At 32.7% G+C, this 16,153-nt stretch overlaps 1 protein-coding gene across 1 annotated transcript in view; it reads left to right on the top strand.

Moving 5' to 3' along the window:
* LOC111419434 (dynein axonemal heavy chain 1-like) overlaps positions 1-10,882 on the top strand; it is an 84,935-nt gene extending 74,053 nt beyond the window's left edge. Inside the window, exons 30-37 of the mRNA XM_071200080.1 lie at positions 3,689-4,615; positions 4,678-5,196; positions 5,252-5,839; positions 9,362-9,857; positions 9,917-10,098; positions 10,151-10,280; positions 10,333-10,554; positions 10,613-10,882. Coding sequence (XP_071056181.1) covers positions 3,689-4,615; positions 4,678-5,196; positions 5,252-5,839; positions 9,362-9,857; positions 9,917-10,098; positions 10,151-10,280; positions 10,333-10,547 — 3,057 coding nt within the window. The 3' untranslated portion in view covers positions 10,548-10,554; positions 10,613-10,882. The remainder of the gene's footprint in view (positions 1-3,688; positions 4,616-4,677; positions 5,197-5,251; positions 5,840-9,361; positions 9,858-9,916; positions 10,099-10,150; positions 10,281-10,332; positions 10,555-10,612) is intronic.
* The last annotated feature ends 5,271 nt before the right edge of the window (positions 10,883-16,153 follow it).

The raw sequence follows: 16,153 nt of genomic DNA, 5'->3' as shown, positions 1-16,153 counted from the left end.
AGAAAGAATTTATACCTTAATCTTTAAATAAAGATATTTTTAAGATATAAGATATCGGTAACATAATTGTTGGTTAATGCGAAGTTGGAAACTCATTGTGAATGAAAATGTCTTACTCGGTGCCTTTTGTTAGGGAATAAAAATCACCTATACATATAAATTTGTGTCTTCTACTCCTGTTTTCGTATGACTCATAATGAAGGCATCGTCTGCATACGCAGCCAGTTTTACTGATTTGCTAGTCAACAAATTTTCTCTTCCGATATTTATTTGCTTATATTCAATACCACCCATGCTTCAGTATTCTCGATTATAGCTTTATAAGCCGTATTAACTTAAAACTTAAAATGTTACATACGTCTAAGTTATATGCTCAGGCTTTGTTAAGGATCTTTTTTACCATGAATATATGATCAATTGTCAACTTACCCCATCCAAAACCGGTTTAGTATTCATCAATAACGGTATATCTGATATAGGTTACAATCTCTCATTGATGATGTATATGATATAAACACCTTCGGTGCCGTCTCTGTACCCAACCCAACCAAGATTCCGTGGTAGTTCTTACAGGCAAGCTTATTACCTTTTCTATAAATGGAAGATATGATGCTTCGGTGGGGGAGTAACCACCGAACTTATATAATTCGAAGGGTACGTTATCTGCTCCGGGTACTTTATTGTGTTTTTAGGCTTATATAGCTTTGGTGATCTTTTCTAACGATGGTGGTTTTATTTGTATTCTCTTTCCGAGTCACTTCTCTCCCATCCATACTTTAAAACTGGCATAGATCCCAATAGATTGTGGCCAACAATACTATTGTTTCATAAAATATTTACGTTTGTCCAGCACTATTTGGCGCTCCTTATTCTTGCACAGACTGGTTTGAGGTTTATCCCAGGTCTTAATTTGTTTAGGTATTGTTCCAATTCCCTTACTCTCATTCTGTTCATTTACATCTCGTTTAACATACATATCATACAAAAGACATACAAAAGGTTTTTAAAAATTTCGTGTTGTTTTTGATTTATAATTTTGTCAATTTCTTCTTTAATAATTTTTTCCTGGAAATTTCAATAATATTATCATACAGTTTTTATATGTTATCACAAACTAGAATCTTTTAGCTACCATTTAACAAACATGTCATCTTATGATTCTTAAAAATACAGTTGATATGATTTTTTGTAAATTTCATCTTGTTTGATTTATATATTTGACAATTTCTTCTTTAATAATTTTTTCCACGAAATATCAATTATATTAACCTATAGCTTTTATATCATATCATAAACTAAAATCTTTAAGCATCAATTTAATATACATATCATATCTTGATTCTTAAAAATACAGTCGATATGATTGATTTACTAACAATTTTGTATTATTTTTGATTTATTAATTTAACAATTTCTTCTTTAAGAAATCTTTCCTGCAAATTTCAATAATATTGTCTTATAGTTTTTATATCATATCATAAACTAGAATCTTTAAGCTACAATTTAACATACATATCGTCTCATGATTCTTAAAAATACAGTTGATATGATTTTTTGAAAATTTCGTCTAATTTGACTTATATATTTGACAATTTCTTCTTCTATAATTATTTCCTGGAAATTTCAGTATTATGTTATAGTTCTTATATCACATCATACGCTATAATCTTTCAGCTACAATTTAACATACACATCATTTCATAATTCTTAAAAATACAGTTGATGTCTTCTGATGACTCTTAAGAATACAGTTGATATGATTTTTGACAACTTCGTCTATTTTTGATCTATAAATTTAACAATTTCTTTTGTAATAATTTTTTCTTGGAAATTTCAATAATATTATCTTACAGTTTTTATAACATTTCATAAACTAGAATCTTTCAGCTATCATTTAACAAACATATCATGTCATGATTCTTAAAAATACAGTTGATATGATTTTTTAAAAATTTCGTCTAATTTGATTTATATATTTAACAATTTCTTCTTTAATAATTTTTTCCTCGAAATATTAATTATATTAACCTATAGCTTTTATATCATATTATAAACTAGAATCTTTAAGCTTCAATTTAATATACATATCATATCTTGATTCTTAAAAATACAGTCGATATGATTGATTTTCTGACAATTTTGTATTATTTTTGATTTATTAATTTGACAATTTCTTCCTTAATAATTCTTTCCTGGAAATTTCCTGGAAATTAACATACATATCATCGCATGATTCTTAAATATACAGTTGATATGATTTTCTGAAAATTTCGTCTAATTTGGCTTTTATATCATATCATAAACTAGAATCTTTAGCTTCAATTTAACATACATATCATATCTTAATTCTTAAAAATACAGTCTATATGACTGATTTTTTGACAATTTTGTATTATTTTTGATTTATTAATTTAACAATTTCTTTAAGAAATCTTTCCAACAAATTTCAATAATATTGTCTTATAGTTTTATATCATATCATAAACTAGAATCTTTAAACTACAGCCTTTTTCTTCCTCCTATACAATTTCTCCCGTCCTTCAATTCACAGCTGCAAAATGAAACCATGTATCGCTTCCTTACACTCTTCATCAAACCATAATCCAAACAAAAATCTATCTTTCTTGCTTTTCTTATATTCTTCTTCCTCTTTGCTAGTCAACTATGCTTTATAAGCTTGTTCTATAAGCACCACTAAATGTTGCTTGAGCTGTTTTTACCCGCAAGTCAGCCAGGTGGCTAGCCTTACCTGTGAGGAGGAGTTTTTGTTGTACTAACAATAGCTTACGACATTGATATAGCTACCGGGCCCGACTGCTCAACGTGCCTATCCAATGCATGGTGTGTGTTGTGACTTTCAGATCAGAGAAAAATTTCCTGGCCACCAACGAGTCCTGAACCTCGCTCTTTCCTAATATTCATTTTGTAGTATCTGTTGCTGCCATTTTAATGTTGTCTCACAGTTCTTCTATTGGTTATGCATCTAGCTTTAGTTGTGTATGTCTTCTAGTAATTTCCTTCTGGAAACTTTTATGTATTTCTGGGTATTTTAATTTTTCTATATTCACTTTATTAATTGAACTTAGGATCATATTTTGCATCCCACTGCGATTGATTTCCGCAGAGTTGCTCAGATTTTCAGAGATTACCAGTTTGGAGGAATTGGGTAGGACAGGCAAATGGAATACATTTGGTCACACTTGTGGTTTGGAGCCAAAAATGTACATTTTCTAAATAAATTGAAGTGCAGTTGCTTTCATACTAAATTTAGTCCAAAATTGCAATGTTCTTTCAAACTTGTTTCTAAGGCAGAATTCTGCAACTATATTTAACGCATTGTCGTAACTTTGATCTGACTATGTTTCTTCTTTTTTGCGGTAGCTATATAGACTGATTTTGCCATTCTGTTTTCCATACGTATATTGTATTGTATAATAAAGATTGTATAATCAAAATGTTTACCATTGCCAATCCTCCAATTGTCCAATATAGCCCAAGTTCACCATCTTAAAGCTATGTAAATTTAAGTATATAAATGTTGTCTTTAGTAAAATTAATGAAAAACACAGAATACAAAAGTATCTTATAGCAGAAGAGATTTTATCAATAGAATTCTAGAAATACCTTAAATATACTTATTATTTATAAAATTTGCTAAATTATAGCAAACATTTTTTTTTTCTTTTAGTGTAAGCCAAGAGGATTATCAATATGCAAACAAGCAGATAAAGATTTATTACGAACATTAGAATCAGGAATAAGATTTGGAAAACCGGTTCTAATCGAAAATGTTGGTCAAGAATTAGACCCAGCCTTAGATCCAATATTGAATCGCTCTGTTTATAAACAGGGCAATCAAATGATGATAAAAATCGGTGACGCCGTGATTCCTTACAACGACGATTTCCAATTATTTATAACAACTAAATGGGCCAATCCTCATTATACGCCGGAAGTATCGATTAAAGTGTTGTTAGTAAATTTTACTTTAGTTCCGAGTGGTTTAGAGGATCAATTATTGGGAATTGTCGTACTTCAAGAACGACCGGATTTGGAGGAATTGAGAAGTACAATTGTAGTTAGCATTGCTCAAATGAAACAAGAATTGAAAGAGATTCAAGATAGGATTTTATACAAATTAAGTGCCAGTGAAGGAAGTCCACTTGACGATCTGGAATTTATCGTTATGTTGGAAGCTTCGAAAGTAAAAAGCGAAGATATTAAAGTAAAAGTGGAAGCAGCTGAAATTACCCAAGTCGATATTGATCATACTCGAGCTTTATACGTTCCCGTAGCAGTTCGAGGACAAATTTTATTTTTCTGTTTATCAGATTTAGCTAACGTAGACCCAATGTATCAATATTCATTGGAATGGTTTGTTAGTATTTTCGTTGGAAGTATGGTTAATACCGAAACATGCGACGATTTAGATGAACGCGTTTACACCATCAACGAATACTTTACTTTTAGCTTATATGCAAATGTTTGTAGGAGCTTGTTTGAAAAGAATAAGTTACAGTTTGCATTCTTGATGTGCATAAGAATTTTAATGAATTCAAAAATTATTGATCCGCACGAATGGCATCATTTCTTAGCTGGAGGTCAACCAGCTTTGGTAAAAAATCCTTTAAATTTTATCATGTATAATCAAAGAGTTTAAAAATCTTTTTTATTTAGAATCTTCCAAATCCATGTTCAGATTGGCTTTCTCCAAAGGCATGGAATGAAATTCTCGCTTTAGGAGCAGTTCCAAAATTTATAGATTTTGTTAAAACATTCGGCGAAAATAAGATGGATTACAAAAGAATATTTGACTCATTAGAACCACATCGAGAATCTTTACCCAGTGTTTTAAACGATTACAACGATTTTCAAAACATGATCGTTTTGAAAAGTTTGCGGCCCGATAAAGTAACCAATGCGATGCAAGATTTTTTAACGAAATACTTAGGAGCGAGGTTCGTTGAACCAATCTCAAGCGATTTGGGTGACATGTATAAAGAATCAGGACCACTTATCCCATTAATTTTCGTTCTTTCAACCGGAACTGACCCTGCAGCTTCACTTTTTAAATTCGCTGACAGGATGAGAATGTCTAAAAGGATGATGACTATTTCATTAGGACAAGGACAAGGTCCTATAGCTGAAAAAATGATTAAGGAATCGTTAGATATCGGATCATGGGTATTCTTCCAAGTAAGATTAAAAATTATTTATTTATAATTTCTAATTTTTATATCAATTTACTTAGAATTGTCATTTAGCTCCAAGTTGGATGCCACGGTTAGAAAGAATAATTGAAACACTTTCACCGGAAAGCATCCATAAAGATTTTCGCATTTGGTTAACTTCAACTCCGTCCCCGTATTTTCCAGTTTCAATTCTTCAAAACGGTTGTAAAATGACTGTTGAACCGCCGCGAGGAATTAAAGCGAATATGATGAGAGCTTATCAAAGTCCAGTAACCGATTTCTTAGATTATCTGGCATCAGATAATGTAAAAGTCCCAAGCTTCAAATACTTACTGTTTTCGCTTTGCTTATTCCACGCACTTTTATTGGAACGAAGAAAATTTGGACCGTTGGGTTTTAATATTCCGTATGAATTTACCGATGGAGACTTAAAAATTTGTATTTCACAATTAAATATGTTTATTGACGAATACGACGATATTCCTTTTAAAGTTTTAATTTACACAGCTGGTCATATAAATTATGGAGGTCGAGTTACTGATGATTGGGATCGAAGATGTTTAATGAACATTTTGTATGATTATTATAATATTACTGTCTGTACAAGTGGATATGTTTTTGATAAAAAACAAAAACGTTATTATCAGGTATTTAATTATATCCATTATTATGATATTGAATCGGTTATTTTGAAAAGAGATCATTTATAAAAATCAATGTTTAATCACAAAATCAATCCAAGCACGAAATTCTAATCGTTTTACAAAAACTGTCTACATTTTGTAGCTAATTCCTCTTTTCTTCTTTAAGTGCTCTTTCCACCTAAGTTTATCATTCAGACTCTTGTCTTGAAACTTATCGTTGTTCTGTTGACAGTGACGTCATTTATATCTAGAAGTGATGGGTCTTGTTGCAGTTTTTTGTAAAATAGATGGATAAAGTTGTTCCTAAAAATAGATATCAATTATTACATTAATATATTTACTTTGCTAATAATGTACTACGAAACAAACTGATACATTGTATTAAGTTAGACTTAAATATCCTGGAGATATAATGAGTGGCATGACCTCAATATAGCACAGGCGACCTTATTGCATACTAAAGCCTTGAAGTTTTATCTTTGATGAGCGTAATATATTGTAACTGAAGTTGCTTGCGACTAGTGGTGGAACGGATATAATGTTTTTTAAAATCCGGCCGGATACCGGATAGTTACCAAATATTCGGCTTTGGCCGGATATTAAAAACCTATTACTTAGTACTCCACCATTCACAGGAATTAGTATCTCTTTTAGGTGTTGGACACTGCAGATAATAATCAAGTTCAACCGTAATAGGACTTTTTTCATTGAATACAACTTTATTTATATCAGATTTGACTTTAGCAACCTCATTGTAACAATACCAATACAATATTTAAAATCTCTTGTTGCAATTTCGTCTAGTTTCCTTCTTTCGCTTGTAATTGATTTTCACATGCATTACTAACAGAACTGTCGCTGTTATCACTTTCGATTATTAATTAATGTATCCTCTTCTGAATGCAAAAAGCCGTTTTGAAAAATCACTTTCAGTTCTTGAGAAATAAATTTTTGAATGGATCGACAATTTTTTCGAATTCTTCAATTTTCGCCGATTAAGTTTTAAAAATTCATATAAAATCCAGTTCTTGGAATATGAGTATGAAAATTTCTCAAAGTGTTAATAAGAGTGTCCTCTTTCCAATGAATCAACACGTTTTGAAAAATAACTTTTAGTTTTTAAGAAAACAATATTTGAAGTTGTGATAAAATTTTCAATGTTGCAATTTTCAACGATAACTTTCAAAATTCGTTATAAAATTTATTTCTTGAACGATCCTTGTAGAAATAACGCTTATTATTAATAGTATCCTCTTTTTAGAGCTGCTTCGTTGCTTACATCAGCATCAAAAAGTTCATTTTGTACCTTGGATCCAAATAAGTTGATATATCTTATCAGCTTTCTTATTAATGTCAGTTTTATTCAAATAATGTGACAATGTAGGGTATCACTTCAGAAATGTACCAGAAATAATAACCATAATGGCCGGATAGATATGCCGGATAACCGGATATCCAGACGAAGGGGATGCCGAATATCCGGTATCCGGCTTTTCGCAAAATTACTATCCGTTCCATCACTACTTGCGACTAAAGCGCTGAGGTTGGACATCAAATATTTGGGCTAACACAGTTTGAGACCTATTCTGTAGGTACCTATAGAGCAGCTTTCCAATGTGAGACCTCGTCTGCAAGCAGACTTCATTAATATTATGTACTAGGTACATGAGGTTTCATCTTTGATTGGCTTTCTTTGATTTACATTCAAATTCATAGATAGTTCATAAATGGTTTAGTCAAAGTCACTTACGGTCGAAGCATGCAAATATGTTTTGTTCAATTTAGTATCCATATATCAATTATAGCGGGTCAACCGCAAGCGGCCCGACTTACTCATCACTATCTATACTATATTAATTCTAGAGCCTTGTCAGCAAATGACCTCGACTTAGTCAGGCGAATTCACACATTCTTCGTAAATAACCTATCCAAAGAACTCCAATATGTGTTGATCAATTTCAGTATCGGTATGGTATCAATTGCAACGCTTCAGCCTAATTTGGCACAGTCATGCGTTCTTCATTAATAGTTTAGCCAAAATAGCTTGCATTTAAGGTAGTACAGGAGATATTAGTCACTTTCAGAATGATACAATATTACTTGCAGAGCCTCAGCTTGTTCAAGACATAGATTCCTCCCTTTAACTTTAAGTGTGACAGGGATTACGACTGAGGAACTATTTATGTATTGTCCAATTTAGTATCGATGTAGCTGATCACCTCGGTCGCGAACGACATTGACTTAATCGATACATCCTATCGTCTGCTTTCAGTTTTGTTGGGGTCGCTTAAGGACTAAGCTCTGCAAAATCCTCTCCTTTCATGAGTGTGGAACGGTTGCCAAAATTCCCAACCGTCATTGGAAGAAAACCACCTTCATGTCTTCAATGACCGCGGTAAGAGTTGATTGCAGCGCTCTTATAACGTAGAAACACACGAGTTTCTGAACTCTATTAACTGCGGAGGGGATGATAGACTATGACATTGAGGTCCACCAATAATCGCACCTTAAGTTAACATCTATCAAATTATGATGGTTTAAACCAGAGATTTGTCCTGTGGGACAAATCCCAAAACCTCTCAACACCATCACTTACTGACCGAAATCGTCGCAAACCTTATGTACTCTATTTTCTACTTTTGGGTTGGTTTTTACTTCTGGGTTGCAAGATGGGTTGGGTTAATAAATCCACAATCTTGAGGTTGACACACAACACTCAATGTAGATTTCAATTAAAAAACGAAGAGATTACTTAGTCTGCAACACTTCAAAACCTTGCTCATCTAGTTTAGAAATACAATTGTTTCTTCTGGAAAAAAAGCTGGGCGATCTCATCTGGTCTTAAACGACGAGAACATATTCATGGCGCATAACCTTCTTTTATTGACTGATTGTATTAAAACTTACTCTTACAGACGTTATATGTTGCCAGTCATGTGTTGGTTATCAAATATACATAAAAGTTAGACTAAACAGAATCTTTGTAATACAGTGAGGAGATGTGTCAGTTGTTTCGTTGATATCTAACTTTATGTCACATAAAATCCTACTAGAGTAGTGTTAATTACTTAGCAAACTCAACTCAAAGTTAAACGAATTTATTTTATGACTCTGGTAGTGCAAAAGGTATATAGCTGGGTGTCATCAGCATAGAAATGTTTTTTCGCATTACCCAGGTGTGAAAACTCGCACATCTTGGAACAATGTAGAAGATACATCATTGCAATAAAGGAAATGTGACACTGGAATCTGTAACAGGAGCGTTCTGATAGCAGTAGCATTATGGCTGACAAAGAAAAATGTAGGGGAAGGTGTCTTATACATCTAGCTTGGCTTTTCAACAAAAATAATTAAATCAACAATAATTTTCGTATACATAGTTATTGTTGAGTTTTGAATGAAGATAAATTATCTCAGCAAGACAAGTTATTTGATATAAAATTATTACAGAATTAAATCTTGCAAAATAATCGATTCGATTCTTTTCTTTAACAATTCTTATTTTAATTATTTGCTATTTTTTAGTTACCTCCTGATACAGTTTACGCTGATTATTTAGATTATATCAAAACATTTCCTTTAAACGACGACCCGGAAACATTCGGAATGCATCCAAATGCGGATATAAGTTGTGCTCAAGCATTAACGAATATATGTTTAGCGACTTTGTTAAAGTTACAACCAAAACAAGTCGGTGGAGCATCTTCAAGCCAAGAAGATTCAATAAGCGGTAACGCGATAGCAATTTTGAATGTTGTTCCAAATGAATTCGATTTGGCCCTAATTTCCGAACGATATCCCGTTCTTTATGAAGAATCTTTAAACACCGTTATTATTCAAGAAGCTATTCGTTACAATAAACTTCTCAAAGTCATTAAAACGAGCTTAAACGATTTATTGAAAGCTCTAAAAGGATTAGTTGTAATGTCGGAAGCTTTGGAGAGAATGTCGAATAGTTTATTTAGTAATATTGTGCCGGTTATGTGGAGTAGTAAAGCTTACCCTTCTTTAAAGCCTCTAGGTACAATTTTTTGATGAAACGTTTTTTAATTTTTTCTATTTTTATTGTAATTTTTTTAGCTTCTTGGGTAACAGATCTGCAAGCTCGGGTTAAATTTTTAAACGGTTGGGTCGATAATGGAATTCCCCCGGCTTTTTGGATATCAGGATTTTATTTTCCTCAAGCTTTTCTAACGGGAACTTTACAAAATTTTGCCAGGAAGTACATAGTGTCGATAGATACAATTAATTTTGGATTTGAGGCAATTTTAAATTTTCATCATCATTATTTATTAAAATGGATCTTTTTAATAGGTTCTTAAAGTAGGTCCAAGCGTAAAACCAGCTGATGGTTGTGTCATTTTTGGATTATACTTGGAAGGATCAAAATGGAATATGAATACAATGTTGTTAGATGAATCAAATCCAAAAGAATTATATACAAGTACAAAAATGTTTTTACTTAACATCCATTTTTTTATTAACTTTCTTAATAGATATGCCTTATATTTGGTTGTTACCAGAAGAACACCACACAATGGCCAAAGGAAGATATGAATGTCCTACTTATAAAACGCTAACAAGAGCTGGAACATTATCAACAACCGGACATTCAACTAATTATGTTTTAGCAATTGAGGTTCCTTCAGACCAACCACAATCCCACTGGATTAAAAGAGGTGTAGCGCTTATATGCGCTTTGGATTATTAAAAAAAATGTATTACTTTTTATACAATATATATTTTTTCAACCAAGATTCAATTAATTATCTTTAGTATATAACATCAAGAAAAATTAAAGTGAATAGTCAGTTAACCAGCTTAAAGAAGGTATCAAAGGACAACCTACAGCTTATGGATAAATCAATACGTTAAATTTACGACTGGGACGTTAGTGGTAATAAACTAGGGTGTTAAATGTCCAGACGAGCGTCATGTTTGATAAAAAATTCACTTCTTTACACACAAAATGACTGTAATGTATCAGAAAAAGATATTTTTTATAGTTATGTGTAAACGTTAAGTTTTATTATTTTTAACGAGTAAATAAATACTAAATTAAATATCGATTAAATTAAAAGAAAATAAAGATATATTTTTTTTGCCTCCTTAATACTTATTAAATAATACTTATTATTAATATTAAAGAAGATAAGCCCTGCTAAATGAAAAGTCCGCAAAAGATGTTAAGGAGATATACCCAGAAAAGCTTTTTACGTTCTACATATATATTCCTTTTAAAGTATCACCCATTAAATAAATCCTCTTTCAAAATTCTCTTTAATCACAGATTTCGGCGAAATAGTATTTACCTTTTATTAAGATATGGATATCAATCCATTATATACAGGTGAATAAATTATAATTATAATACATTCGTAGGCGACATCAGAGATAAAACAGACATCATCGTTCTACTAGCAGACAAAGAGAATGACACGTGGTCATGGACAGGAAAGAATACGACTACAATACGATGAGCCTTTTGGATACAGCCATCTACAAGAAAATCAAGAAGATGAAATCTACACAAATTCCAGCAAAACACCAGAGTAGTTTGTACAGGCCCCAGTGCCACCAAGAATTTATGAATTACTTAAAATCCATAAACTAAATATTATAAGTGCCATGAATTCTCTAATTTACCAGTTAACGAAGCTTCTAGCCAAGATTTTGTCTCTAAAGTAAAATAAAATCAAATGTCAGAGTAATTGCAACTTATTTACTGCAACTTCTTCATTTTCTGCAACAGCCAAGATCGCTTTGTCATCTGCTAATGTAGCTGTTAAAGTTTCGGGTATCTGAGGAAAATTGAAATGTAGAGTAAGTACTGAGTGGAGTCAAGCACACCTCCTTGAGGAACACCAGCTTGTATTTCATGTAGTGGTGAATAGCGTTTTCGCATTTTGCTCTAAAATATGGACCAAAACTAAACCAAACAATGGCTAATAAAATTAAATACAAATAAATCGTCCTACATAAACTTTACTAATATGAAAGTAAACTATGTCCCAGTATATACAGGGTTGCCCAAAACTCCCGGGACGGAGCTATAAGTTTTGAACAAGTGAAGAAAAAAAATTGAAAATTTGGGGATCAATTTTTGGAATCATAACAACTACATTTTTAGATAGTTTAGAACTTCCATACAATGTGGAGTTTTTTTAGGGGATGACCACCCCTACATTTTTAAATAGCAACCCTTGTCGAGTAGGGCTTCAAGAGCACCCTCTATAATAGTTTATATCAATGAATGCACATAGGGCTATCTCTGTGGCGACAATTGCCTCCTCTAAATTGTAAATTGGCAATTGTATTGTATTGTATTTCTAAATTGTAGGTCAAAGCATGGAGAGCGGTAATTGTTGATTTTGCTTTCTGATAAGCATGTTGGATCTATTCCTAATCGAGTACGTTATCCGTCCGGATAATATTTCTCCTAAAGGAGAAAGGAAGTTAGACTAATTAGCTGTATGTCTTGGAATCAGCGTTTGAACGCATTCCACTTTTGAGCATAAACACTATATTTAATTTCCTCCATAACCTAGGTATATATAGGGAGTAGGTCTTCTACATTTCAGAAAGATAGGCAAAATTCCACCCCCTCCAGGTTATTTTAAGGGCTGTACTGAGTGTAATAACTTTCCTAGCTAAGCTGTCAGATGGACGACTGATATCGATTACTTCGAGATTTGCGTGTGCATTAGGACATACTTTTGAGAAATGAAAATGTGGTCAGTCAGTGATAAAAATTATGTAACTAATCAGTGGCGCAGACTTTTTAATATTTAAGGGGAGGCAGAACTTTTTCATATGGTACACCTTATTACAATACAATTGTACACTTTTACAATTTTTCGGGGGGGGGGCTCAAGCCCCGTGCCGCCGAATACGGGGGGGCTCAAGCTCCGCAGCGCCCCCGTAGTCGGCGCCACTGTAACTAATGTTGATGATGATAATTGTAACATTAATCGTTTAAAATTTTGCGTTACTGGTCGTGTACGTGCTGTTTGTAATACTGATTCACAAAGAGAGGTGACTGATTACCTTAAAGTATTGCATTATAATATACAAGGACCCCGAAATAAACGACATGAAATGTGCTCCTTTTTGCAGGATAACAAGTTCGACGTGATTTACATTAATGAGACTGGCTCAGAAATGAGGAACTCATAAACTTTGTAATAGAGAATTACACAAATGTATCTCAATTCTGTAGGTCAGTTTTTGAGCGTGGGGGTGTAGCTATTTTCTTATCTAATGCGTTTTCTTCATATAAATTGCTTACTTTGGATGCCCAGTGTGAGGAAAGGGACATCGAGGCTGCTGGTATCATAATAAATAAAACCCAAATATTCACGGTATATCGCTCACCACTTGGAAATTTCGAGGTGTTTCTTGATAAATTAAATAATATTTTATCGAAATTAAATCTAAATAAGAATATAATACTGACAGGTGATTTTCATGACAGATGTTCATTTTCATGTGGGTACTGGGGATTCTGTTCGGTTATGCAGCCTCTGTGAATACTATGGTCTCAGACGAGTAAACTTTGAGGCCACTCGCAACCGCGCGTGTCTAGACAATATATTCACAAATCTTACTGATTGTTCTGTCTCCATAATTGAGCCTTGGATGTCTGATCATCTGGCAATTTCATTTTATTCTAAAATTCAAAATGAAATTCACATACCAAAAACCAGATTTAAACATAGACCTCTAACTACACAAGGATTGTATCAGTTTTATAATTGTGTTCAAAACATTGATTTTTCTTTTGTCAATGATAATCAATGCGTGAATGAAAAATTCTGTAAGTTCACGTAATTACTTAGGAATTCCCATGATATGTGTTTTCCAGAAAAGACTCTTTTAGTTGAAAATAAATGTGCAAACCGCAACGTACGTTGGTTCAACACGGATATAAGAAATTTGAGAAGTAAACTTCAAATGTTAACGTCCCTGTATAAGCAACATCCGCGACTTGCCACTAAACAAATGCTGAAGAAGCATAGAAAACTCTACAAAAATGCTATCTTAAATAGTAAAAGGTTAGCAAACACAAATTATATTAAAAACTCTAGAAACGTACAAAAGGCCACTTGGGCAATAATTTCGGCAGGCAATCCCGCAAAGAAACAACGAAATTCGTTAATAACTTCAATAACAGCTACCGATTTCAACGAGTATTTTGGGATCATTGGTACATTAACTGTTTCCTCAATTGCAGGGGTAGTTAATCTTGTGGATGATATGCAGGTTGGTCCAGTTTTCAGGTTTAGACAAATAACTTTCATTGAATTGCGAGATATCATTTGTGATTTAAAAAACAGTTCAAGCAGGGATGCCTTTTCACTTAACGCTAAACTTATAAAACATATAAAGGATTTGATAGTTGTTCCACTAGGTAATCTAATAAATCAATGCATAAAAGCTACAATTTTTCCCGATTGCTTGTAAATCTCCAGGGTTGTTCCGATCTTTAAAAAAGGAGATAATAACGCAAGTAATTATAGACCCAGATCAATAATACCGGTATTGGGTAAGTTGTTTGAAATGGCTCTACACCGGCAACTGTCAAGTCACTTAGAGAACAATAATTTGTTGAATCAGTTCCAGTATGGATTCCGAAAGGGTAGTTGGAGCACTGGTGGGTCACATACAACGGTGTTTTGAGAACAAATTATTTGCGGAGACCTCTTTTTATGATTTAACCAAGGCTTTTTACTCTGCTTCTACAGAGGCTCCGCAATTATAACATTACAAAGGAAAGTTTACATTTGTTATGGTCTTATATGAGAAATCGTTTTCAATATGTTTCTTACAACTCAAAAATATCCAAAAAGCTGTTAGTTGAGTGTGGAGTCTCCCAGGGATCGACACTTGGACCTTTACTTTTCATTGTTTTCATGAATGACCTGCCCAAGTGTCTATCACTTGCGACTACCATCGATATGCACAACAAACCGATGATCTTAAAAAGCAATCCGAGAGGTCACGTACGCTTGTTTTTGACTGGTTTACTGCAAATTCGCTTAGTGTTAACCAGTCAAAGACACAGACCATACACTTTTCTCTTAATCGAAAACAGCCCAACCATATCGCGACTCCCATAAAATATTTGGGAATTACATTCGATTCAAAATTAACATGGGAGAGTCACATAATGGAGTTAGTAAAAAAATTGAATAGAAGCATATATGTTGTTACATATCTTATGGTGTCTTATGTTGGGGACATTCTACGCATGCACACCATATATTCCGAGTACAAAGAAAATGTGTGCGATTAATGGGTCATATGGGATTCACGGAGTGCTCTAAGACGAAATTTGTTCAATTAGGTATTATGACCTTCCCGTGCATTTATATTCTTGCATGTCTGATGCACGTGAAGGCAAATTTGAGTGAATATAAAAAAGCAATGATAGTCACCAGTACAACACAAGGAATGGATGCGGCCTTGCTGTCCTTTTCAGTCACACGTTGAGGGCGCGAGATGGTTGTAATTATCAGAATATGATGTTCAGAATTTGGACATCAAGTGTTTTAAATCTGTTATCAAAAAATTCTTGATTCCTAAAGGGTTCTACAGCTACGAGGAATTTGTAAGCAATGATTTTCAATTAATATGAACACTAATTTCTCACCAATATTTACTGCTGGTAATCAGTCTCCTTCAAAGTATATATACATGTGTATACCTGACTTTATTTTTATTTTATTTAATTTTACTTATTAATTTTTAAATTTGACTCATATATTTGTTTATGGTGCATTTTCATTTATGTATATCCATGTAATATAACCCGACGTGTGAAAATGCTGTAATAATTTGGACATCACAAATAAATTATTATTATTATTATTATTGTAACAATTGGACTAAAATAAATTGTGTTAAATCGTAATAATTTAATGTAAGGAATTCACTGTTGCTCCGTGTCCCATTAGTAACGGACCAGCCTGTATATGTTGAGCTAGCGCGTATATCTGCGCTTTGGTGATAATGGCCAGGAAAAATCCGCACATAACGGAGCTAATAATGAAAATGAGTTAATATTAAAATTTTTAATTTTATTTTGTAATTTGAAAAGAAAATTTTAAATTTGAATTTAAAACAAGCACAACAGGGATACCAATCCACTTTTTTTAATCAATATCACTTTTATATCAAGGTCGATACTTCTATAAAGTAAATAGAGAAGTACAATAAGTTTATAATCTATAATTATTTATGTTCATAAAAGATATTATAAAAAATAGTTTTCACGAATATTTTATTTTCACACTATAGATACCAACTCATTTTTCC

This window comes from Onthophagus taurus, chromosome 11 (assembly GCF_036711975.1).
Source record: "Onthophagus taurus isolate NC chromosome 11, IU_Otau_3.0, whole genome shotgun sequence".
NCBI classification, from domain to species: domain Eukaryota; kingdom Metazoa; phylum Arthropoda; class Insecta; order Coleoptera; family Scarabaeidae; genus Onthophagus; species Onthophagus taurus.
This window is presented reverse-complemented; position numbering and strand designations above follow the sequence as displayed.